The 27568-nt window shown below is 41.3% G+C and overlaps 2 protein-coding genes across 4 annotated transcripts in view; one reads left to right on the forward strand and one right to left on the reverse strand.

Moving 5' to 3' along the window:
• LOC133635309 (nuclear receptor subfamily 2 group F member 6-like) lies at nt 1–27273 on the reverse strand. The gene is made up of 5 exons (XM_062028379.1): nt 25732–27273; nt 23521–23615; nt 4654–4988; nt 1232–1478; nt 1–1164 (listed from the first exon to the last, which is right to left on the reverse strand). Exons 1-5 carry the CDS (start codon nt 25998–26000, stop codon nt 890–892), a joined length of 1221 nt encoding a protein of 406 aa, XP_061884363.1. The 5' UTR covers nt 26001–27273; the 3' UTR covers nt 1–889.
• Nucleotides 7820–27568, forward strand: part of LOC133635310 (BRISC and BRCA1-A complex member 1-like) — a 107583-nt gene continuing 87834 nt past the window's right edge. For 2 of the 3 annotated variants that reach the window (XM_062028380.1, XM_062028382.1), the window contains exons 1-2: nt 7820–7926; nt 8658–8795. The gene's annotated coding sequence lies outside the window, so the exon portion shown is untranslated. The remainder of the gene's footprint in view (nt 7927–8657; nt 8796–27568) is intronic. The other variant, XM_062028383.1, reaches the window with a different exon arrangement.

Below are 27568 nucleotides of genomic sequence, written 5' to 3' on the forward strand. Positions count from 1 at the left end.
GATTTATGTTAGGCCAGCAGTGAAGGCCTTGCAGCACACCACTGCATTTAGGACTGTGTGTGTATCTTAGTATATATGTGCAGAAAAAGACTTGGCAAGACGAAGTTTGCAGCATTTAGTACCAACAAGTGCCGACACTTCTCATTCTGTACCGTCTTTAAGGCCATGTTTCCACACGATGCATCACAAATGGTCCAACAAGCTCATTAAACAACAAAAAGAGAAGAAATACAACAAGGATCGTACCTTTTTTCTTGTATGGCGTACACTTCAAATAATCACTAGAGAGGTCACCTGTGGGAGATTATTCCTGATACATTCTTTAAACCTTCCTTTATGAGTCAACAATCTTCTTATGCAATATATAACATGAGGTAATGATGTCACATGAAGAAAAGTCATGCTGTGGTTTCTGCATCTGTGCGGTAAAGTCACTGTGGGGGTGGGGGGAAGTGTATTTTATATTTCGGCCGCTTGGGGGCAGCAAATCGTGAATATGCAACTGCTTCACGGGGGTGGCTTTAATTAAAGCATAAATAATCGTGTAGCACGTATTGTGTAATACACACTAGAGTCACGTGACTTGGGTGATACAATACAACTGGTAACAAATAAAATCCATACTTTCATACAGTCAGCACAACGCGGTTGTTATGGCTTCATTTGGATTTAAAGCATAAAACACATACAGGAGTCACATTAAGGGCTGATAATGGAGGAGGTAGTTTGTGCACATGGCCTTTCAGTTTTGTCCAGAGTGAGACAAAGAGATCAACTGGGGACCCGTGCTGTAAATACTTTGACCTATGACCTCTTGTTTCAGTGATTTCATCCATCTTTTTTTTTTTTTTTTTTGCAGCTCTGTGTCCCACTCTGGCCCCTGCAGGATTCACTGCCCCGGTGCGTAGGGCCAGTTGATGGAGCTCCCCGACAGCTGCATGTCTCGGATCAGCGTCTCGATGGGCGTCTTTCCCACCAGCCGCATGAAGAAGAGCTGCGAGATGAGGTTGGCCGGCACGGCCCGCAGAGCCGGCAGGCGAAGGAGCAAGCGGCCGAAACGCTGAGGCTGGTTGGGGTACTGCAACCTCTCGTACTCGGTCAGGGCGACCTGGGCCTTCTCCTGCAGGGACTCCACGTGGGCCGGATCGGTCAGACCGCACGCATCTGAGGGGACGACATGGCGTCGTTAGAAATGCCTCCGTCACACATACGAGGCTTTACAGTCGCTGACCTGGTGAAAACAGAGCGATGGCTTTGAGGCAGCTGTACTCGGCCGTGTCCACTTGCAGTCGGTTGAGTTTGTCCACTTGGTCCTGGAACACCCTGACCTGGTCCATGAAGGACACCACCCTCTCCGCCGACATGGGGGACGAGTGGAAGCCGGCCGCTGCCAGCAGGGGCGCCATGTGGAGAGGCAAAGCGGACTGGGCGGCGTTTAGGATGAAAAGTTCACTCCAGCTCAGCCTCAGCAGCGCCACCTAGAGGGAGATTCATCGCTGTCATTTCTGGATTGGACACGGTATTTTATTATGTGAAGGCTAGAAACATTCAAACCATCACACTTTAAATATGCTACCAGTTTTTTTTGTTTTTTTTCAAAAATTCCAACATTTTCAGGAATTCCACATTTTCTATGACACTAATTTTCATTCCAAAATGAATATACATTTTTTCTAACTTCCACATTTCCCAACAGATCCAGACTATTCTATAAAAAAAAAATTCTCCTTGCTAATGTTTGTCAATTGCGAGCATGCTAACTTTGGAATGTTAGCTTCTTTAGCTAATTTTGTAGATACACATACTTGCCAACCCTCCCGATTTTCCCGGGAGACTCCCGAATTTCAGTGCCCCTCCCAAATATCTCCCGGGGTAAACATTCTCCCGATTTCCCCCGATTTCCACCCGGACAACAATATTGGGGGCGTGCCTTAAAGGCACTGCCTTTAGCGTCTTCTACAACCCGTCGTCACGTCCTCTTTTCCTCCATACACACAGCGTGCCGGCCCAGTCACATAATATATGCAGCTTTTACACACATATAAGTGAATGCAAGACATACTTGATCAACAGCCTTACAGGTCACACTGAGGGTGACCATATAAACAACTTTAACACTGTTACAAATATGCGCCACACTGTGAACCCACACCAAACAAGAATGACAAACACATTTTGGGAGAACATCCGCACCGTAACACAACATAAACACAACATAACAAATATCCAGAACCCCTTGCAGCACTAACTCTTCCGGGACCTACATTATACACCCCCCGCTACCACCAAACCCCACCTCAACCCCCCCCCCCCCCCTCCCACATCTCCCGAATTCGGAGGTCTCAAGGTTGGCAAGTACACACCTCAGTCATATATGTTGGTACTTGATACGTGCTTACAGTTACAATGCTAACATTAGCATGCTCACTTTTTTTTAGCTACTTTTGCAGGCATGCACCTCAGAGTCATATATGTTGGTACTTAACGCAAGCTAACCATTAGCTTGCTAGCTTTCTTTTTTAGCTAAGTTGGCAGGTAAATACCCCCTAGTTCCAGATATTTTGGCACTTGACACATGCTAACTGTTATGCTAACGTTAACGTTAGCTAACATTAGCATGCTATGTTTTTTTTGGCAAATTTTACAGATGTACACCTCAGTTATATAATTTGGTACTTTATGCATGCTTATTGTTAGACTGCGAACATTAGCATTTTAGCTTTTTTAGCTAATTTTGGTATTCAGGTATACACCTCAGACTCTGAGATTTTGGCACTTGATGCTTGCTATTTGTTAACATGCAAATGTTAACATGTAAGAATGCTAACATTATTGCAAATGTTATAGGCATACACCTTAGGGCAGACCTGGGCAAATTAAGGCCCGGGGGCCACATGCGGCCCGTTAAGCTTTTCAATCTGGCCCGCCGGACATTCCCAAATATTTTTTTTAGATCTTTAAGATGAAAAGAGTATTTGCCATTATGATGTGCAGTGATGTTTTCAAATGACCGTAAGTCTTCAACTATACAAAGTATTTCAATGGTTGGAATCTACGTTTTTGCACGATATTTTAGTGACTAGTGTTGTCCTGATACCAATATTATTTCGATACTTTTCGATACTTTTCTAAATAAAGGGGAACAGAAAAAATTGCATTATTGGCTTAAATTTTAACAAAAAGTTTAGGGTGTGGCGGACCGGTACTTTTCAGTGGCAGTATGGTACCGAATATGATTCATTAGTATCGTCGTACTATACTAATACCCGTATACCATACAACCCTACTAGTTACTATGGTAATCTACGTCACAACAGGTCAGACGAGGCACCAAGCAGTGTGGGTGGGGAGCGTTTCCAACCTGAAATGTGGGTGTCAAGGACAGACGCGGAAGGACATTTTTACAAGAAAGTTCTCGGCCTACTCAGTGGCCTAGTGGTTAGAGTGTCCGCCCTGAGATCGGTAGGTTGTGAGTTCAAACCCCAGCCGAGTCATACCAAAGACTATAAAAAATGGGACCCATTACCTCCCTGCTTGGCACTCAGCATCAAGGGTTGGAATTGGGGGTTAAATAACCAAAAATGATTCCCGGGCGCGGCACCGCTGCTGCCCACTGCTCCCCTCACCTCCCAGGGGGTGAACAAGGGGATGGGTCAAATGCAGAGGACAAATTTCACCACACCTAGTGTGTGTGTGACAATCATTGGTACTTTAACTTTAAAGCTTATAGTGATGTATCAGATATATCAGATTGTAGATGTTTTTTGGTTTTTTTACCCTTCACGTTGATATTTCGCTGTGTTTTGTAGCCTTTTTGTTGCATTTGGCTTTATTGTAAAATATGTCGATCAAGAGGGGGTGTGACGTTTATATGTTCTCAATATTTCGGTTTTTATCGTTCATAGAAAAAAAGAAAATTCCATTCCGTTTTTAAGGGGGTCTGTCATAACATATTTAGCATTCAAGCAGACTTTATTGTGAGGTTTTGTATTAGTTTTCCTAAAAATAGATATACCGGCCCCCACACACATTTTTTTCCTCTAAATTTGGCCCCCCCAAGTCAAAATAATTGCCCAGGCCTGCCTTAGAGTCAAATATGTTGGTACTTTGTGCATGCTAGCATTAGCATGTTAGCTTTTTTAAACACATTTTCAGAGTCAGAAATTTTGGCATGTGACTGTTAGCATGCTAACGTTAGCATTTTAGCTTTTTTGGCTAATTTTGCCGGTACACACCTCAGTCATATATTTCGGCACTTGCTTACTGTTAGAATGTTATTGTTAGCTTTCTTGGGCTATGTTTACAGGTATGCACCTCAGAGTCATACCGATTGATATCTGTCGCATGTTAATTGTTGCCATGCTATTGTTTATGCTAGCTTTTGTGGCCCATTTTGCAGGTGTACACCTCAGAGTCAGATATGTTGACTGTTAAAATGCTAACATTAGCATGTTAGCTTTTTCAGATATTTTTACAGGTATACACCTCCAAAGTCATATATTTTGGTATTTGAAGCATGCTAATGTTAGCGTGCTAACTGTTAGCATTACAGTTCGGCTTTTCAGCATTTAGACGCAGTTTCTACCAAAATTGATTTTTCTAGTTCTCTTAAATGATTGCATACCGTCAATGGCGGGATCATCCTTTACTGACCTGCTCAGAAACGGGCAGCTCGGGAAAGTATGGGATGTTTCTGGCCCACTCGATGGTGCTGAAGAGGAGGCGAGCGGCGAGCTCACAGATGCTGTCGATGCCCATGACGGGCGCCCCGCTGGCGGAGGCCCCCATCTGCCCCTGGCCGTAGGGGATCCCGTAACGGCTGTTGGGGTACGGCTCGGCCCGAAGCAGCTGAGAGATGAGCTCCGACACGGGCTGCCCGTTGAAGTAGTCGGCTCCCAGGTGACTTGGCAACATGCCTCCCATTCCGCCTGCCCGGGAGTTGGGACTGATACCTGAGTGGGATGGAGGGATGCGCCCACGCTGGACAGCTGCAGGGACAAAAGGAGGAGTGGTGGGTGTCAGCAGGAGAAAACTCTTTGGAGGTAAGTTAAAAAGTGTTATAACAAGATAGAGTCACCAACAGTCCCATTATAATGTGTTAATGAGGTTAAAAATCTGTGACGGTTCAAATGTATTTGTGACGGTTCAAATGTATTTGTGACGGTTCAAATGTATTTGTGACGTATAGTAGTATAATTAGTTTATAAAATAGCTTGTGAATATCTTGTTTTAGTATTGGAAGAATGCTTTTCCCCTGTCACGGGTCGCAACTTTTGGTCCATCAGTGATTGGTTTTGGCTTAGTTTTTACGCTGGATGCCGTTAATGCGGAGGTCAGCAACCCGCGGCTCTTTAGCACCGCCCGTGTGGTTCCATGGACCTCTTTCAGAGATGTGTGAAAATGGAAAAAGACGAAGAAACATTTTTTTTTGTTTGTTTTATTATATTTTCTGTAGGAGAACAAACATGACACAAACCTTCTTAATTGTTAGAAATCCCACTGTTTATATTATACATGCTTCACTGATGAGAGTATTAGGCAAGCACCGTTTTGTCCTACTAATTTTAGCGATCCTTGAACTCATCGCAGTTTGTTTACATGTACAACTTTCTCTGACGCTGCCACAGAAAGACAAGTTTTATGCCACTCCTTTGTCCCATTTTGTCCACCAAACGTTTTATGCTGTGCATGAATACACAAATGTGAGTTTTGTTGATTTGATTGCTTTGTTGGAGTGCTTATCAGGCATATTTAATCGATCTATAAATGCAAGCTAATCGATGCTAACATGCTATTTAGGCTAGCTGTATGCACATGCTGCATCATTATGCCTCGTTTGTAGGTATATTTGAGCTCATTAAATTTCCTTTACTTATGTCCTCTGTGTATTTAATTTATATTTGCATGTCTCATGACACATTATCTGTATGTAATATTGGCTGCATTTCTCATAGTTGTTTGTGTGCCATGTTGTTCCAGACCACAGCAAACATTACCCAGCTTGGAAAGATTGTAATAAACCCATTAGAAGAAGACAGCCTGCCATCCATCCATTTTCTACCACTTTTCCCTTTCAGTTTCGCGGGGGTGCTGGAGCCTATCTCAGCTGCATTCGGGCGGAAGGTGGGGTACACCCTGGACAAGTCGCCACCTCATCACAGGGCCAACACAGATAGACAGACAACATTCACACTCACATTCACACACTAGGGCCAATTTAGTGTTGCCAATCAACCTATCCCCAGGTGCATGTCTTTGGAGGTGGGAGGAAGCCGGAGTACCCGGAGGGAACCTACGCAGCCACGGGGAGAACATGCAAACTCCACACAGAAAGATCCCGAGCCCGGGATTGAACTCAGGACCTTCGTATTGTGAGGCACACGCACTAACCCCTGTGCCGTTTCCTTTAACTTGGACACACACATCTATAACTTGGGCCATTCTAAGCCAGTAATTTCCAGAAGTTATCTCATCCTGTGAGAAGCTTCCCATTTTACTAACAATGTCCAATGTTGCAAAAATGTGTAGAATGAAAATTAAAATACAACATTTCTGTCAACGAAGATTTGCGTCAGCCTTTGTTAGTAGTCTAATATAGCTAATATAGACACTTACATCATGTGTTGCCTTCATGATAACTAGAGATGTCCGATAATATCGGACTGCCGATATTATCGGCCGATAAATGCTTTAAAATGAATATCGGAAATTATCGGTATCGGTTTCAAAAAGTAAAATGTATGACTTTTTAAAACGCCGCTGTACGGACAGGTACACGGACGTAGGGAGAAGTACAGACCGCCAATAAACCTTAAAGGCCCTACATTTGCGTGCCGGCCCAATCACATAATACCTACGGCTTTTCACACACACAAGTGAATGCAACGCATACTTGGTCAACAGTCATACAGGTCACACTGAGGGTGTCCGTATAAACAACTTTAACACTGTTACAAATATGCGCCACACTGTGAACCCACACCAAACAAGAATGACAAACACATTTCGGGAGAACATCCGCACCGTAACACAACATAAACACAACAGAACAAATACCCAGAACCCCTTGCAGCACTAACTCTTCCGGGACGCTACGATATACACCCCCCGCTACCCTCTCCCACTTCAACCCCGCCCACCTCAACCTCCTCATGCTCTCTCAGGGAGAACATGTCCCAAATTCCAAGCTGCTGTTAAGAGGCATGTTAAAAAAAATAATGCACTTTGTGACTTCAATAATAAATATGGCAGTGTCATGTTGGCAATTTTTTCCATAACTTGATTTGATTTATTTTTGAAAACCTTGTTACATTGTTTAATGCATCCAGCGGGGCATCACAACAAAATTAGGCATAATAATGTGTTAATTCCACGACTGTATATATCAGTATCGGAATCGGTAATTAAGAGTTTAACAATATCGGAATATCGGATATCGGCAAAAAAGCAATTATCGGACATCTCTAATGATAACACTTATACAACGCTTTTAATTTTTTGCGTATCCGGACAGATTTTTTTATTTTTGGTCCAATATGGCTCTTTCAACATTTTGGGTTGCGGACCTCAGCCTTAATGGAAAGTGAATGAAACATTGTATAATAGACCAATAAATAGGAAATATGTATTCATTAAAAAACTGTTCCCTCGCCACCTCGTTCACTTCCTACGGTACTTTAAAACATTGAGTCCTATAATGCCCCCAATCTAATGCAGTGTTTGTTTGTAAAAACACCGCCATCTTGTGGTCAGATTTGCTCATTGCAGGTTTATTGCAGTGCCTCTCTTGTGTGCATTTTTAAAAAAAAAAACGGAAGTAGAATCAATCATACTTCCGGTTAGCAGCAATTAAGCTAATAGAACAGTAAACTTCGGCAGCTCTTTCTACGTATTATTTTCAATTCATCTTTTGCTCAAGCAACGTCTGTAAGTGTTTTAAGTTGTCAATATAATGTATATAATGTGTTACATTCATACTTTGGACACGCTAATTGCTGGGTTGCTATGCTAACGTCGCTAGCATTGAGCATGAGTTTACAGTACATTGGGATTGGAGTACAAATTACAATTACGTAGGTTTTAGAGCGTATAGAGTGTTTAAAAGTGTGTGGAGGGCAAATGTATATAAAATTAATACAAATAATAAAATAACTATAGCTTCCCTACCTCGCGGAAATTCACCTACTCTGCTTTTTACTTTCTCTCACGAAAATTCATTCAAGATGGAACTAGAATAATTATTTGATGACATGCAGCTGTTGGTAGGCCCTATCAGTATTATAGCACCAACAATAACTTTTGTTTTTGTTGTACCTGCGTATATATTGTTGTAAATCTAACTAAACTAAGGTCCAGAAGTATTTAGTTAAATTGTTTTTCATGGTTTTTCAGTACAAACATTGTTGCACAACCACGATGGGTGTGAAATAAATACATCAATAAACAAATCCGCATGTCTTTGAAGGCCTACTGAAACCCACTACTACCGACCACGCAGTCTGATAGTTTATATATCAATGATGAAATCTTAACATTGCAACACATGCCAATACGGCCGGGTTAACTTATAAAGTGCAATTTTAAATTTCCCGCTAAACTTCCGGTTGACCATTGTGTCCCAATACAAACAGCTCTGTTTTCATCGAAAAATTCCACAGTATTCTGGACATCTGTGTTGGTGAATCTTTTGCAATGGAGACTGCAAAGAAGAAAGCTGTAGGTGGAATCGGTGTATTAGCGGCGGACTACAGCAACACAACCAGGAGGACTTTGAGATGGATAGCAGACGCGCTACCGTGAGTACGGCTTTGGCTTCCAAACATTTGATCGCTTGCCCGTACGTGCGTGGCGCTATGTGCATGTCATGTACGTAACTTTGGGGAAATATATGTTTCTTGCCGACTCTGATGGCGGCCGGGGTGTCGTCGAAAGCATTGTTAAGCTTTGCCAGACTGGAAAGCATTAACCGTGTAGTTACATGTCCATGGTTTAATAGTATTGTTGATTTTCTGTCTATCCTTACAGTCAGGGGTTTATTTATTTTGTTTCTATCTGCATTTAAGCCCGATGCTATCACGTTAGTTCCGTAGCTAAAGTGTTTCGCCGATGTATTGTCGTGGAGATAAAAGTCACTGTGAATGTCCATTTCGCGTTCTCGACTCTCATTTTCAAGAGGATATAGTATCCGAAGTGGTTTAAAATACAAATCCGTGATCCACAATAGAAAAAGGAGGAAGTGTGGAATCCAATGAGCCCTTGTACCTAAGTTACGGGCAGAGCGAAAAAAGATACGTCCTGCAATGCACTCTAGTCCTTCACTCTCACGTTCCTCATCCACAAATCTTTCATCCTCGCTCAAATTAATGGGGTAATCGTCGCTTTCTCGGTCCGAATCGCTCTCGCTGCATTGTAAACAATGGGGAAATGTGAGGAGCCCTTCAACCTGCGACGTCACACTACTTCCGGTACAGGCAAGGCTTTTTTTATCAGCGAACGAAAATTGCGAACTTTATCGTCGATGTTCTCTACTAAATCCTTTCAGCAAAAATATGGCAATATCGCGAAATGATCAAGTATGACACATAGAATGGATCTGCTATCCCCGTTTAAATAAAAGCATTTCATTTCAGTAGGCCTTTAAAGTGATGAGTTTCAGCTTTAAATAAAAAAGTTGATGAAAAAGAAGTTACAACTTCCCACCTCATGCTCTCTCAGGGAGAGCATGTCCCAAATTCCAAGCTGCTGTTTTGAGGCATGTTAAAAAAAATTATGCACTTTGTGACTTCAATAATAAATATGGCAGTGCCATGTTGGCATTTTTTTTCCATAACTTGAGTTGATTTATTTTGGAAAACCTTGTTACATTGTTTAATGCATCCAGCGGGGCATCACAACAAAATTAGGCATAATAATGTGTTAATTCCACGACTGTATATATCGGTATCGGTTGATATCGGAATCGGTAATTAAGAGTTGGACAATATCGGAATATCGGCAAAAAAGCCATTATCGGACATCTCTATATTTTATCCTTGCTAGCAAACATAGAACACTGGAGTCCAAACTTGTGATGTACATAACTGAGGTATTCCTCAAGGCAAATGCGCTTGTTTGATGCTAATATACTTCGGCTTTGCTATTGACTAAGGTTGTGAACGATAAACCGATGCGACCGAGTATTCGATTCAACAAGTGAACGATTAGATTGCATTGGTAGCAGACTCCTCAATCAATGCGAATAATCCATGAATTCCTAGCTGAATCGGTTATAGAGTCATGGATCGGTTATCGCAAGACTTTGCATGGGTTGGCTAGATTACAATATGCGTCAGCGTCTCTAAAACAACGCGAGAGCTGAAGCTACTCGCCAAACGCGGTAGCCGCCTAGCTGGTATTAGCACGAGTGATAAACAAGAGACAACACGGAAAATGAATGTGGAGGAGAACGAAAGCGTCAGTCTGACCAAAGGTCATAATGGAATGAGAAAGATTTTCAACGCATCGGGGAGACATTTGGACAGAAATCCAAAGTGTGGAAAGTTTTTGGGTTTTATAAGAAGGAAGGGAAGCTCGACAGAAGCCATGCTATTTGTAAATTGTGTCGAGCATCGTTGACGTACACTGGCAGCACTACAAATCTCAACCAGCATGCAAAGAGGAAACACGGCCAAGAGTACGGTGAGTTAAAACCCCGTGCCAACGAGCAGGAGTGTGCAGCAAGCAGTAGCACACAGCCAGGGAGCACCATTCCTAACTTATTCGGGAAACTTGGTCACAATTCAGCACGTGCTAAGGAAATCACAGCGTCAATTACGCGTTTTATTGCTAAGGGATTATGTCCTTACAACATTGTTGAGTGGGAAGGATTTCAGGATTTGATTGTTACCTACCTCTAGTGTTCAAAACTATGCTCAGGCTGAAATATTGCACTTTGTTGTTACTATTCTGTGCTACTTTTACCTCTGGAGTTCCCATCCTACAATTCAGCCAGACTTTTTTTGGTCCATGTCTAAAAATAAATACATTGACATGTGATTTTGTTGTTCTGTTTTTTTTGCCAGTGCCATAAAGCCACAATGCTTGGGGATTTGGAGTCTTGAATATTAACCGTCAAATCGAACCGTCAAATCGAATTGTATCGTTCGGAATCGAATCGGTCTGTAATAAAAGGATATCGTTTTTTAATCGAATCGTAACCTGTGTATCTAGATGCATATCAAATCGTTTATCAGAGAGAGATGTGCAACCCTACTATTGACATGCTACTGATTAGCATTAGGGATTTTACGATTGACAATTTCAACACCTCCAAATGTTTTAATGAAAACCACTACTAAGATGCATGTTACAATTAAACCGCTGCTATGTAAAAAGTTCAATACTTACAGTATAAACACTTTTTGGGGTGCAACAAAAAAACAAAACAACACACCATAAACTACACACTACTGCCATCTAATGTTTTGGACTTGCAACTGCAATTGCGACTTAATGTCATACTAGCAAATAAGATTCAGAAATGTGATAGTGAAACAAGATATAACAATTGGATAGCAGTTATCATAATTAGCTCTTTTTAAATGTTGCAAATAAACATTAGATTCAAACATCAAGAACAATTAATAAAATAATCTATAACAATATTTATTAACATACAAAGGAAGCAAACTATCGGTACCGTTGAGTACCGGGAATTGGTACCGAAACGGTTCAAATGTGAGCTGTATCCACCCTGATTATGATGTAACTAAGGTGTTGCTATAGCTTGTTTACCTCGGATGCAGCCAGTAGCCATTTGTTCAACTTCTTTAGTTATACTAGTGGTGTTCCTCAAGGTTCAATCTTAGGTCCCATCTTTTTCATCATTTGGACTATTCTACTCTCGAGTTCAGTTAAAAAAAAATTGTGTTTTGCAATACATTTTTAAAACACTAAAATGCTGTCATAAAGATGATCTTTGACTACGTTTTTTGCAGAAGGTAAATAATTGTGGACCTTTTATTGTAGCTAGGTTTACAAAACAATGGGGATGTAACAGTATCAAAATCTCATGGTACGATATTATCACAGTATTAATGCCACGGTACAATATTTCTGTGGTTTATGTTTGAAAAAATGATGCCAAAATGTATAAAATGAAGTGACAGGAATGTTTAGGATAAACATGCTTAATGTAATTGAACACAAACATAATGCTCAAATGATCTAATCATATTTATTACTACAAACATGTATTTATAAGTGCAAATAATTGTGCAGGAACATCTGCTGTTTCAAGCAAATATGTGAAAAAAATAACGTTAAAGTTGATGTCTTTAAAGAGACAACGTAAACATCCACTGATGTTTAGATTACCTTCTTCGCTTCAAATATTTTTCAGGGTGACTGTTTATGAGGTGTTGACTTGTCCAAGGAGTACCCTGCCTTCCACTTGAATGCAGCTGGATAGTTTACAGTTTTTTTTTGTGATTTCGTTCCGTGCGCTGCGCCGTGACCAGCTGGCTGTGTCAGCTTGGAAACGCTTGAGAAAAAAGTGTCACACTATGCTCTGCAGGACGCAGACTTTCTTACCTATGCCAAAGAGGTTATGTGTTTATCAGGGTTTGTTTGTCTATTTGTTAGCAACATAACTCAAGCAGACTTTGATGAAATGTCCAAAAAAAACTATTCCTCTTACCTACTAAAAACTAGGGCTGGGCGATATATCAAGTTTGCAAGATATATTTTTAAACAAGATATGAATGAAGAAAATATTGTTATATCGATATAATTTATATCACATTAAAATGACCAAACACCGCTTATTTGTTGTGTTCCTTGTTCTCCCCCTCTATGGGCTACTAAACCCCTCCCCTTCCTCCTTCCAAGACTATAAGAACATCTATGATTGGTTGGTTGTTTACTCTGAAGAGTCACGATTTTGATTGAGTGATTGATTGAGACTTTTATTAGTAGATTGCACAGTGAAGTACATACTCCGTACAATTGACCACTAAATGGTAACACCCGAATAAGTTTTTGATTCATGATACAGATATATACTATCAGATATATACTATCATCATAATACAGTCGTCACACAAGATAATCATCAGAGTATATACATTGAATTATTTACATTATTTACAATCCGGGGTGTGGGATGTGGAGGGGGCGGGGGTGAAGGGGGTTAGGTTTGATTGTTATCATCACTTCAGTCATCAACAATTGTATCATCAGAGAAATGTACATTGAAACAGTGTAGGTCTGACTTGGTAGGATATGTACAGCAAGTAGTGGACATAGAGATAGAGAGAGAGAGAGAGAGAGATCAGAAAGCATAAGAAAAAGTATCTACATTTGATTATTTACATTTGATTATTAACAATCCGGGGAGGGTGTTAGTTTACGGTTGAAGTTGCCTCGAGGTGTACTTTTAGTGCGGTTTTGAAGGATGATAGAGATGGCCTTTCTTTTACACCTGTTGGGAGCGCGTTCCATATTGATGTGCCATAGAAAGAGAATGAGTTAAGACCTTTGTTAGATAGGAATCTGGGTTTAACGTGGTTAGTGGAGCTCCCCCTGGTGTTGTGGTTATGGCGGTCATTTAAGTTAAGGAAGTATTTTGACTTCGGTATCAGGGAGGTGTAGCGGATTTTATAGACTAGGCTCAGTGCAAGTTGTTTTACTCTGTCCTCCACCCTGAGCCAGCCCACAAAGTGGGCAGGAGTGAGGTGTGATTGGTTAGGGACAGGCCAATCACAGGCAAGATAGGGTGGGTCATCGAACCAGGAAGGGAAATCACAAAGTGCCTGCCTGCAAATGTAAATTTTTATCTGAGTTTGATACATTTTGTATTATTTGCACAGCTATGTTATTTATTTTACGTAGAAATAATATTTTTCTATTTTATTTATGTTTTGTTATTCTGTACTACTTAAACAGTTTCTTTTCTGTGCTGAATATCTTTATATGTATGCTTTCATCGAAAAATATATTGAGATATATATCGAATATCGACTTTAAGTTAAAATGTATCGAGATATACTTTTTCGGCCATATCGCCCAGCCCTACTACAAATATTCACTTTTTGCTTATGATGTTCCACGCCCCCACATTGCAGCTCCCGCCCTGCATAGAGGATTCTGGGAGATGTCGTTTATTTTCAGACCCGGACAACGCTAAAGCGCCAGAAAAAACTACACTCACCAAGCTTTCGTTTATTACCGTCGAACGTCACGGCATTATTGTGAAGACGTTGAAACCGCAATACCGCGGTATCTACAATACCGTAAGAGCGCTACAAAACAATAATATTAGCAGCACTGGATGTTCAGTTTTAAAATTGTGTTTATAATTTGAAGTACCAGTGAAATATTTTGACTTACTTGCTCATTGCTATACAGTAAATGAGCTGTTGTAAAACTTTTGACTCGTATCTTGTATAACTTCTAAATATTGTGCCTTTCATAAAGTATATACCGCAATGGGAAAGGATGACTTGTTCCTTCACGAGGCCAAAGTTAACCTCCACATTTCCAGGTAGTGTGGAAACAGCGCATGGTGCGTCACGGTCACAGTCAGTCAATAATAACCCAGCCTAATATAACCTCTCTTTCCTTAGTGTGGACACCACACTTCAGTCAGCAGACCTTAACATGATCGTCAATACTTTTCTAAAACAAGATATTTAGGGAGAAAATACACCATTTTAACAAACTGTTAAACAGAAAAAATTAATAAGATGGAAAAAAAGACAACATTTATGTATGTAACATGTATGTATACACAGCATGTATTGCAAAATATGTTGCTCTTTTTCTTGTTATTTAAATGCTCTCATTGGCTTTAGCTACCCCCCGGCCCCCATCCCTGAAAATCAACAGCTGCGAGGAGTTGAGCGCCATGGTGAAAACATGCCTTTAGTTGACAGTATAAATATTGTGCTTGGGTCGCTGAGAAAGGTCACTGCTTGCCGCTCTGCGTCAGCTAGTAAAGATAAAGGGAATCATACTGTTTTAAACTTACTTATGTATCTTGAATTGTCGTCAAAAAGCAGTTCAAAACGGCTTTGGGTTGTTTTACTTACAACTTATTACTTTTTTTTTTTAGAGTCAGACCTTGTCAGTATTTGTTATTCAAATATTACTGCGCTAAATTAAAAAGGAAAGGAAAAAGTCCTGTGGATCAAAAGCCAAACGCACAACACTGATGTGTGGCTAAAGGTCAAAGTGTATCCACACAGTGGGCTTGTTGAGAGTTACACATTTACACCAACACATGACCAGTCATGTGAGCATTGATCGACAGGGATGACATTTTTTTATCCATCATATTCTCATTAGAGTCACAGGTGAGCTGGAGCCTATCCCAGTTGAGTTTGTGCTATTTACAGTATACATTTAAATGATCAAATATTTTTTGTGTCTCCCATTTGAGGTTAATTGTGTATGTTTTGCCATGGAGTGAAAGAGCATGCAATTGTTCAGCGAGTCACTATACGTCGCTGGCACTATACGTCGCTGGCATACAGAGCTCGCCAAAGCTCGCCAAAGCTCATAAACACATTATAATGGGACTGTCTGTGAATATAGATGGTCTCAAGTTGCGCGATATGACCAATGTAAATTTGGCCTACTATAGGGATTTTAAATCTATCACCCTATCGTGACTAGATATGGGTACTAAAATTCAGTACTTTTATTACGTCAGTAGTGACACACTTTTTTGTATTCCCTCGGCTGGCAACAGATAGCTGCTAATTGTGTGTCTCCTCCATACACAGTGTGAAGACACTCCTCTAAGACCGAGATTCTCTAACCATCTAGTGGTACGCCAAAGAATCACTAAATTTAATTTTCAGACAGTGTTAATGCTAAGTTAAAGTTAAATTACCCAGGATTGTCACCACACACACACTAGGTGTGGCGAAATTATTCTCTGCATTTGACCCATCACCCTTGATCACCCCCTGGGAGGTGAGAGGAGCAGTGAGCAGCAGCGGTGGCCGCGCCCGGGAATTATTTTTTGTGATTTAACCCCCAATTCCAACCCTTGATGCTGAGTGCCAAGCAGGGAGGTAATGGGTTCAAACTGTGTGTAATGTTACAGTGGCCAAAAATATTAAATATACTTGTTAAATAAAACACCTGCCTTGTTTGTAATGAATATTTAGGCCTATTACGCTACTGTATTTTAATGTTGGTCATTTTGGTGGTACTTGGAGAGCCAAGTGTATTTTGAGGTGGTATTTGGTGAAACAAGTTTGAAAACCACTGCGCTAAGCTAATAATATTTACCTCTAGGGCCGCACTAAAAAATCGATTCACATCAGATTTGTGATTCTTATTCATTGTGATTCTAAATGGATTCATAATTTTAAAAACTGTATTAGAAATAAATAAATAAATAAATGTTTAAATCAGGATCAATTTATAAAAGGCGTTTTGGGTCATCTCCATGCAACCAGAATGAGCGTTTCTAACCTGTAACCTGTTTAGAAAAGGTTTTATTATAATTAATACTAATATATACTCCGTTTGAATCGAGATTAGTGTTGAATCGAGAATCGATTCTGAATCTAATTGTCACCCCAATCTGTATCGTTAAGTGCCCAAAGATTCAATAACTGCTTTTCTTAGTATCTAAAGTATCATTATCAAGTAATATTACCACTGGAGGACGAGGCTGTACATGTTACATACAGAGGAAGAGAATATATGTATGTGTTGAAATTGTTAAACTGTCAATAGCACTCACCCTTAAAAAATGACAATTAAACCATGTGAATGGTATGGGTATTGGTATCAGTAGATCTCACTCATGGATGATCAGTATTGGAATTGGCAGCATAAACCCTGCTCGGAACCTTCCTGATTAGACATAGAATATATTTTTCAACAATTTAGAAGTACTTCTGGCACTACGTATTATGGTAAATGGTGTTTTACTATACCTGGAATGATACCCAAAGCGCTTTACATTATATGTCACATTCACCCATTCTGTGGTTGATGATTGATCTAACACTCAGATTACCTTAAAAAAACCTACAAACAAACTTGATCTCCTGCCAAACAGTCACATTTCATAGTGTCTGCCTCTAAGTAATGTTGCACATTTCCATGCCATCAAGGCAAACATGTCTGATAGAAAGCGCTCATAAGTAAAGCGCCACTTTTCTTGACTGATTGATTGAGACTTTTATTAGTAGATTGCGCAGTACAGTACATATTCCGTACAATTGACCACTAAATGGTAACACCCGGATAAGTTTTTCAACTTGTTTAAGTCGGGGTCCACGTTATCAATTCATGGTAATTGATGCTAATTTAACTTGCTCCTGATTAGCATTAGCATAAGACTGGCACATTCAACTTCATGGCAAAGACTACTTTATAACTGTGTCAACACAGAGGAAAAATTGGACAACTGGACAGCACAGAATGATGATTAGCTCACTGTTTAGTGATTGATTGACCAATTTAGGTTTTGTTATCAAATAAATGAACATTTACGAACATGAACACACACAGAAGTACTGAAAATTGGTACCATATAGTACTATTGTATCGTTTCTCAGGTACCAGGAATTGGTACCATATCGGTTCAGACGTGAAATGTTTTGGTGGTTGAAATGTGTGCGTCCTGACAGAGTTGGCTAGCTCGCGCAGCTAATGTACGTCCGCTTCGTACTAATCTTCGCCTCCATGCCGGCAGATAAAGTACATTTCTTACTTGTGTCCTTATCACTAGATGACTGGGGTAAGAGGATGTGACACACAGAGTAAGAAAGAGCAGGAAGAGACAAGAAGCCATGCTAAGTGCTAAGCTAGCTTGAATGTCCATCCATCCATTTTCTACCACTTGTCCCTTTTGGGGTCGCGGGGGGTGCTGGAGCCTATCTCAGCTGCATTCGGGCGGAAGGCGGGGTACACCCTGGACAAGTCGCCACCTCATCGCAGGGCCAACACAGATAGACAGACAACATTCACACTCACATTCACACACTAGGGGCAATTTAGTGTTGCCAATTAACCTATCCCCAGGTGCATGTCTTTGGCGGTGGGAGGAAGCCGGAGTACCCGGAGGGAACCCACGCAGTCACGGGGAGAACATGCAAACTCCACACAGAAAGATCCCGAGCCCGGGATTGAACCCAAAGTAGCTAAACAACAGTAGAATAAGTACTGTACTTGGTACACTTTACCAGAAGTCTAACAGGAAACACGTTACAGTAAGGAGCAACCAGCGATGAAAAGGAAATTAGCAAGTAGATTAATATGATTTTAGCAAGACAATAATACAACAACTACACAAAAAAGTACACAAAGGAGCTACGGGTCACTAAGCGTACAAGAGTGAAAACCAGAAATGACGCAATGCGTTGCTGTATACGTCAGCAGCCAAAGTGGGAGTTTTTGTAACCCGTATTGAATTATTATAATTTATATTCCAAAAAACATATTGTATGTATAAATGATAATAGAACCATTTCAAAATGGGCTACACAGGTTCCTATTTTGGCAGCTGATGTATGCAATAACATATAGCATCATTACAGGTTGAGTTAATTTCCCAAAACTATTATTAGTCTACTTGCTAATTTACTGTTATAATACCATTGAATGACTTAATTTTGAATCACAATTATAATCTGACAAAAACACAGAATGGCAATATCACTTATTATTTCCTAATATTGGCTGTGATTTAAAGTCTTTGGTTTTTGCCCTTAAAGCCCTCCTGTGTCCACAGACTTATTTGCTGAGTTTGTAAACAATAACAAAAAAGCCAAAATATTGAATCCCTGAAGTATTGAATATATAATGATATTATAGTTGGTATTGTTGCTGTCATTATTATATATCAATCCCCCCACTTTTGTTTACATTCAAGAGCTCCAGCTTGCGGTTAGCGGTAATCTTATATTCCTACAGTGTGTCGTGTAGCATGTTTAGATATTCCTCGTCCTCCAGAGATGATACTTGTAAGAAAAACATATTTGGAAGTGGTTTTGCACTGCACAGGGATGTTAGCCACCACTGTTCTGAAAATTACTTTAAAAAAGTAATTAATTATAGTTATTTTACTTTTACCAAAAAATAATTTAATTACTCTTTAATAAATATAATGAATTACTTAAAAAACGTGGGGCCTGTTGCCTATTGATGTGTTATGTCATCGAGGGTTTCAACGAAGCTGTGTTTTTTAGCTAGGAGCGCACTCTGACGCCAGCTCTTTTGAATCGTTTCACCGGATTGTGTTGCCTCTGCCTAATAAAGAGATTGAATGTGTTTCGATGGATATCATATCTTCTTGTCAACAAACGGAGTATATTTTGAATTTTGTCACTTCAATCATTGATTTGTTGTTCAATATTCCCATTGTGTGCGTATGTTGTTGTCTGCTGTGTCACAGTGGGATGGTGCAACTTCCTATGTGATATCAAGTTCATTTTAGTGCGGTGCTGCTTGTTGCTTTCACTAGTAAAAATATATTTTCTGCATTGAACTTGCTGCATTTATGACGCTGTCTTGTTGTTGACATCAAACCACATCAAAAGTAGCGTGCCACGTTACATCAAGCTATCGCTAACGGCGTTGTAACGGACCTATGAGTAATTAGATTACTTGTTACTAGTAAAAGTAAAGCCGTTGTTAGAAAGCCCACCTTTTTGCATGTTTGTGTTTAAACTTCATTGATGCTTCACTAATGAGTGTTTGGTCGGGGTGTAACGGTACGTGTATTTGTATTGAACCGTTTCGGTACGGGGGTTTCGGTTCAGTTCAGAGGTGTACCGAATGAGTTTCCACACGAACATATTAAGTAGGCGCCTAAGCTAAAGTCTTAACAAGCTGCTCCGCTTCTTCTGCCTCTGTCTCTGTCAGTGCTCTACACAGCACCCAGCTTTGTCCCACCCACACAACCATCTGATTGGTTACACGCAGAGCGGTAACAGCCAATCAGCAGTGCGTATTCAGAGTGCATGTCGTCAGTGCTCCAGCGTCGAGCAGACAGGTGTTTAGCAGGTGAGCATAAGGCAGCGGACTCTCCCCAAATGATAATAAACACCTCCCAGTCAACTCACTAGTAACATCACTATGAGCCCGTTGACCTTCTAGAAACCTAAACGGCAGCTCAGCTCGCTCGCAGTCCTGGCTTGAGGTGAAGGCTAATTAGCTTTTAGCGTAACGTTAGCTCATTTTTCGGTGTGTGTGTGTGTGTGTGCGTGTGTGTGTGTGCGCGTGTGCGTGTGTGTGTGTGTGTGTTACGGACAGCAAAGCCCTGTCTGTTATTTCACTTTACCTTTTTCTGTGTTGATTGAGCTGTGTTGAAGCAGCAAAAAAGGACATTGTGTTAAATGAAGAGTTTCTGTCTCTGATAGTTGATATAATAATGTAACTGCATCATTAAGCCTACATGAACTCCATGGTGTTCAGGGATGAATAGTCTCTCCTATTGCTATTGTACTATTTTTTCAGCTATAGTTACATTAGTAATGGAGCAGCCTAGTTTTGAATGGCAGGGTCCCTGCTATCACATGTTGATAAAAATATAACATTTACATAATAAAAGTCAACTACAGGCTTCCCAAATGCTGTAATAAATTAAGCATGATGAGTTGACTTGAAACTGCTTAATGTTGCACTTTTTATATGTAGAAGAAGAGTTTTGTCATTTTATTTAATCTGAGCAACAACTTGAGGCAGTTTAATGTTGATTAACGTGGGCAGAATTATTATAGTGTTCCCAATGTTAAAAGGATAAAGCCATTGTTTACAAATTTGGTAAATAAATAACCAAAACATTTTTATTTTGTTGTTTTCTTACTGTACCGAAAATGAACCGAACCGTGACCTCTAAACCGAGGTACGTACCGAACCGAAATTTTTGTTTACCGTTACACCCCTAGTGTTTGGTGAGCACCCCTTTGTTCTACTGGCTTTGGCGGTTTTTGAACGCACCATAGTTGTGTGGACCATGACGCGGCGGTTTGTTTACGTTTATAACTTTCTCCGATGCTACCTCAGAAGATCGTGTTTTGTACCACTCCTTCGTCTTATTCGTCCACCTAACGTTGTATGCTGTGCGTGAGTGTATAAAGGTGAGCCTCGTTGATGTTGTTGACTTGTGTGGCGTGCTAGTTAGGCATATTTGGTCATTGCATGACTGCAAGCTGTCAATGCTAGCATGCTATTTGGGCTAGCTGTGTGTACAAGTTGCATCATCGTGCCTTGTTTGTAGGTCTTTTTGAGCTGATTTAATTTCCTTTGTTTGATCATCTGTGTATGTTATTTGCATGCCTCGTGACACATTGTCTGTGTGTGATATTGCTGTGTTTCTGATGGATGTGTGGTTGCAGACCACAGCAAATGTTGCTCAGCTTGCGAAGACTGTAATAAATCCACTAAAGGACGAAAGCCTGCCGTTTCATTTAACGTGGACGCACACCTCTATACCTTTGGCCACTCTGAGCCAGTGATTTCCAGGAGGTACATCACCATCTGAGAAACCTCCGTTTTAGGTGTTGCTAACGCTGTTATTATATAATGCCGTTATTACAAACACTGTTAGCCACTAGCTAGAATGCTACATTGCGTTGAGGACGCGTTTGTTTGCTTGTAGCTGTTACATTTGCGGGACACCGCTAGAATATGTCATCAACATGGGCGTCACTTGGTTTTAAGATCAGGAGGAGCTTAGCCCTAAGAAGATTCACAAGATGCGAGTGAAAACTTTTTACATTTGGCATGATTTTTTTGATTACAACTTTTTGGCAGTGTATTAGAATTACACACCCATCCATTTTCTACCGATTGTGCCCTTCAGGGTCGCGGGGGGTTGGAGCCTATCCGAGCTGCACACTCACATTCACACACTAGGGCCAATGTTAGTGTCGCCAATCAGCCTATCCCCAGGTGCGTGTCTTTGGAGGTGGGAAGAAGCCAGGGTACCCGGAGAGAACCCACGCAGTCACGGCAACATGCAAACTCCACACAGAAAGATATTAGTGTATCATAATTTCTGATGATAATCATAATAAGATCAGCTTTTTTGCAGGGCTAAAACTAGGGACAGAAATCAATCACCATCGTGCTAACAAATTGACTTGGTTCGCTAGCTAGGTTTTTATCTATCAAAATCGGGAGCACCTGGTTCAATAATTACATGGGACTGTTATCTCCAGCTAAGAGCTAATTGTTACTTCCAGTAGTTGTAAAAACATACTTTCTTGAAAAACTTCTGTATGTCCATCTTGTAGACTAGTTCTCTTAATACTGCTGCTCTCTGTCTGGTTCTACCTTACTAAGTTAACAGTGGACTGGATATTCAGTAATGTGGAACGGATTGGATTGGATTGGATAAGCGCTGACGAAGTGTCTCCACCTTACACTGTGACGTGAAGGGAAATTATTTAAAATCATTGTGAATAATGACAAGTTATATTATGATTCATTCAAACATATTACTGCATATTTATATTTAGTTTGTCTTTTTTTTTTGTAAAAAAACACACCAAATTGTTTAGGAGATTTAAGAATAATTTAGGAGGGCTTCAGCCCCCCTAAAATAGGCCTAACGGCGCTGTCACGCCAAATTTCTTCCCCCTACAACCCCCCCCCCCCATTTACTTCCGGGGCTGCATTCAATAAAATCACAAAGTTGCCGGGGGTCCTTAATCGGCACGCGACTGTCCTGTTTTGCGCCTGTACAAAAAAAAAACAATAATCGATTTCTTCAGATTCCAGCAGCTGTCAAAGAAGAAGTATCCTTCCAGCGACGGGCAGTCAAAGCCGAAGTGCTATCGATCGCTGTCAATGACGTAAGAGGAAACATGACCACGGAAGTAAATGGGGCGGGAGAGGTTTTTGTAGGGGGAAGAAATTTGGCGTGACAGCGCTCATGGTTATCAACATGCATTATCATGATATAACAATAATATTAAAAGCTGTATCGTCAGCCAAATTCATATAATTTATATCGTATATTGTTTATATTTTGCAACCTGACTATCTATAACAGTGGTCTCTAATACCAATTTGTGGACCAGTACCGGTCTGTGACACATTTGCTACCGGGCCGCACAGAAACATGAAATAATTTACAAAAAAACTAGTTTTCTCCGAATTAACTTTCGCCTGTCCACTAGACACACCAATAAGCTTCTTCATAGATAAATAATACAACTCCTGATAGGAAGTCGCCATTTGTTATATGTTTGTGCACATTAATGAAAATGTAAAAATGTAAATGTGACAGATTGTAGCCAAAGGCTCATTTCTATCTGCAGTCCATGGTAGCGTACCATCAACCTGCTGCTTCTCATCGCAAAGAAACAAACCTAGGGCTCTCACTAATTCAGCATTATGGTGAGTTGTATTTTTCATGCACTTATTTTTTACATGCCACATGTGGAAGGCCAGTCGGTAATAATAATGCCTACAACGACAATAAACCTGTCTCTAGTGCAAAAACGTTTGGGCACCTGTTAACTTCTAGTGAGAGCTTATATGGAACCCTGTTCAACTCGATCTTACCTTCCTTGCGCATACCAACGCGGAAACACTTCTTGAGTCGACAGTACTGGCACTGGTTGCGATGGTGTTGGTCGATTTGGCATTCTCGGTTTGATCTGCAACGAGAAGCGAAGAACGTAGTAACGAGGCGGAAACCTTCAAACGCTGAGTGCATTTTCAATAAGTACTTTGCATTCACATGTTTACTCCTCCCTCCCTCCTCCCGTCGTCTCTCATGGACCCTCTATGATGAGTGAAAAGTGTGAGCTGGCGTGGCTGAATAGCTCTCAAGGCTGTGACCTTTGTAAATCATCAGCCCTACACGCCCTTGTGTCGCCTTTTACAGCAAGACGAGGTCTGGCAACATTTCACAGCGAGCTCCTTTCAGCCCTCGATGTGACACGCTGATTAAAAAGACACATTCCTTTCAGGGTTAGAGAATTATTATGAGGGAGAGAAATAACTACAGTCTATGACTAAGAGCTCCATGGGCTAAGAGCAAAGAACTTTTGTGCTCCTGTGTTGGGGAATAATGGCAGTGGTGACCTTCTGGGCCAATCCAGCAGCATATGACTGGCCTTCTGGGTGATCATCTTTTTTCTTTCCTGGGCTGTATGTCAGACTTGTGCAACACATCATAAAAGGGGCACATTCACTGTAATTGTATTGCCTGGCAACTTACTACTTTATTGTTAAATTCCCAGACCTGCCTACTTTAATGACACTTTATGAGGAAAGCATTTAATTATTTCCTTCCAAAAGGTCTGACATTGACCGATTCGTACAAAAACCGGAAAAACTTCTCCCACCAAAAATAATGTAAATCCAATTAAACCCTGAAAACAATAAAAAAAAAACATTTGATAGATAATATTCATAGTTTTATATGCAGAAAACAACACATTTAAAGGACAAATGAAAATGTTTACCTTTTATTAAAGATGATATATGATTTTAATCTACATTTAAAGGACTTCCTTTTGCTCTAGATCAGCGGTCTTTAACAGGTTCCCCAACAGAAGTACTGCAGGGGGGTTGACAAATGTAATGCTGATTTAGACATTTAAGAAATGTATTTCCTTGTATTCCTGCCGCAATTTTCCCACCAAATGCTTTTAAATACACAGTAGTTAATAATGGTATAGGAATTGCCACCCCACTCACTGTACCATGCTGGTTTAAAACAAAAACATGAATAAATAATTATATAATTATTAGTTAGCATTTAAGATAGCTAGCAATTAGCGCTGTAGTTGCTTCCTTGCGATTAGCGGCGCTAGTTTTCAGCCAGCCATTAGAGCTCTAGTTACCAGCGTTATACCGTATTATAGTATTTGAATATCTTAGTATAGCACAATAACAAGGTACCTTTACGACCAGTTTAATTTAAAACACAATTTTATACAGGTCGGGGCCCTCGCTCCCTCTTTCCATCTGTTTGGGGGTCCTTGGCCTGGAAAACATTGAAAACATTGTATAGATAGATAACATTTATTGGATATGCTTTGGTGTAATTTTTGCTCCACAGCAACTTTTATAATCCATTTTTTGAGTCTGTCTGCAAGATGTTTGAATCTAGAGGCTTTCCCCGTATTGCAAATGAAACCACACCCTTCGCCCTCCAAAAGTATAATTTATCTTGGATATAGGCATACGAAAACATTTTGAGGAAAATATTTGCGGAAAGCCACAAGGAAGGTTTAGATGGTGAGGAGAGTCACTGTAGTGTATGATAGCGCCTAGACACGGGATCATATTTTGCGTTCGACTTAACTTGACTCTGAAAACGGCGAAATACAAGAAAATGCGTGCTGAGTAAGAAGAATGTTGGCAGACCTGTGCTTCCTATTAAAAAGAGACTTTGTAGGCGGAGGAGAGAGCCGGTTAGTTAAAGATGACAGGATAATAATCTAGGCTTCAAAGACTAAACTCAAGAAACTTAAACTGGCGAAATGCAAGAAATTGGTTGCAATGTGTGAAAAATGCAAACATGTTAGCAGATCTGTATCTCCTATCCAACGAGTCTTTGGAGGGAGAGGAGAGAGCCAGTGTAGCCTTTGCTGACCCCTTGACACATTAGCATAATCTAGGCGTCAGAGACTAAAACTGCAAAATGCAAGAAAATGCGTGCGGAGTATGACAAATGCATACATGATGGCAGATTTATATTTGCCATGTAAGTCATGTAAAAAAGAGGCTCTTTACAAGACCTAATGAAATAAGACTGGTTACCTGCAGGAGTAGTTGAGGTTGCGTCGGATGCTCCTTTTGAAGAAGCTCTTGCAGCCCTCACACGTGAAAACGCCGTAGTGCTTCCCGCTAGACTTGTCGCCACACACCACACAATCCACCACGCATGCCTTGTCCTCGTCCGCGACATCCACGTCGCTGCTTCCGGCATGAGGCGAGCCCTCCTCTTCCTCCCCCCGCAGGTAACCCTTCTCCCCAAGTCCCGTCGTGTCCCCGTTTGGGTTGCCCCATCCCCCGCTCACCATGGCCATATTCTCGAAGCCTGGCCGGCCTGTAAGTGGATCATGCACTGACCTGCCCCGGCTTTAAACTATATGCTTGAAAGTCTGCCAAGTGAGCAAAGAGCGAGGGTTGTAGCTGAAAGGGATGAAGACTTGTCTCCGCGTTGACCTTTCCCTCCTCGACGTCTGTTGGGATTGACCCGGCGATCTTCCCGGTGCACTCCTTTAATCTAGCCGCTCTCTCTGTTCTTGCCTTTCACCCTTGCGCTTGCCGCCCTGACCTCTGATCAATGGCTCCTGAGAAAACTTTACACACACATTGCGCGGTTCAGAGTTCAGGCTGGAGAAGCAGGAGAAAAAAAGGGTGCAGCCTGCTCTAACCCAGGAAACAATAAATTACACTTTGTCTCCCACTCTGGTCTCTCCCTCCCTCTTACTTTCGCTCACGGACTCTCCCCACCCCACAGCCCTCCTTTAAAAAGTATCCCTCAGCATAACCAGTCACTATGACTCTCTCTGTGTGTGTGACTGCTTTCTCCCAAAGGACAAGTGGGAGGGAAATAAATGTGAGTTCTCCTTCAGGCAGGGTTAAACTACCCTGCCCTCTGCTCCAACTTCCAAACCCGTCCAACCAGTTCCTGTGCAGTGTCGAGGTGTTATCTGCTGATCTGGGCCAGCTCTAGTCCAGACTCACTCTTGACTTGTTGAGGCAGAGGTGACAGCGGTGAAAAGGGCAAAAATGTTGATTTAGGGCAGGTGGAGGGGGGTAAAGAAAAATATGTCCCTACAAGGAAGTGGGGATGACCAACAACAAGCCTTCTTTTCGCCTCTGTGCCGCGCACTTTTATGAAACAATTGATCTGTGACCTGAAATCCAGAGAATTCTGACACAACCTCCAGGCGTGATATTGTAAAGGAGCGAAGACAGAGAAAGACAATATACTCGTCTCTCTCCTGGACGGACGTCTTTGTGGTTTCTGCGAAAACTAAAACATCAGTCCTCTTGTCAGTAGTTTTCTTAGAGCGCCTCCAACAATGCTTGGCTCAAATGTCACACACAAAAAACAGGAGTCCCCACAAAGTTTTTCTTGCCTGTCTTGTTTGGTCACTGCCCATCCAGAGGCCACAACCTTTCCACATTCCCTGTGAGGGTGTACTGTTGCATGACTCTCGTCCGTCCCCCGTCTTCCTGCCCCGTGCCAGAACCAGGCTGAATAAATTAGTCAAGAAGCAGGAAAAAGCTGGTCACAAAGCTTCAGTGGAAGGCAGCGAGGAGCAGCCAGCCTCCTCTCGCTCAGTCAGTTCAGTCCCTGTGTCTGTGTGTGTGTGTGTGTGTGTGTGTGGGTGCGCATGTGTGTGTGTGTGTGTGTGTTTGTGTGTGTGTGTGTGGAGGGATTTGACACTGCTATTCAAGCCCCGCCGTTGCCATGGCGCCCGATGCCTTATAAGGCCAGCAGAGTCAAAGAGCACAGAGCAGGCCACAACCACACACACAGTCATAGAGAAAGAATGCCTGACTGGCTGCCTGTTTCCCCCCTTGACCTCAGGCCATCCGGGGAGTTAACCCCAACACTGCCATACGACAAAAGAGGAGGGGG

This window comes from Entelurus aequoreus, linkage group LG19 (assembly GCF_033978785.1).
Source record: "Entelurus aequoreus isolate RoL-2023_Sb linkage group LG19, RoL_Eaeq_v1.1, whole genome shotgun sequence".
Taxonomy (NCBI): domain Eukaryota; kingdom Metazoa; phylum Chordata; class Actinopteri; order Syngnathiformes; family Syngnathidae; genus Entelurus; species Entelurus aequoreus.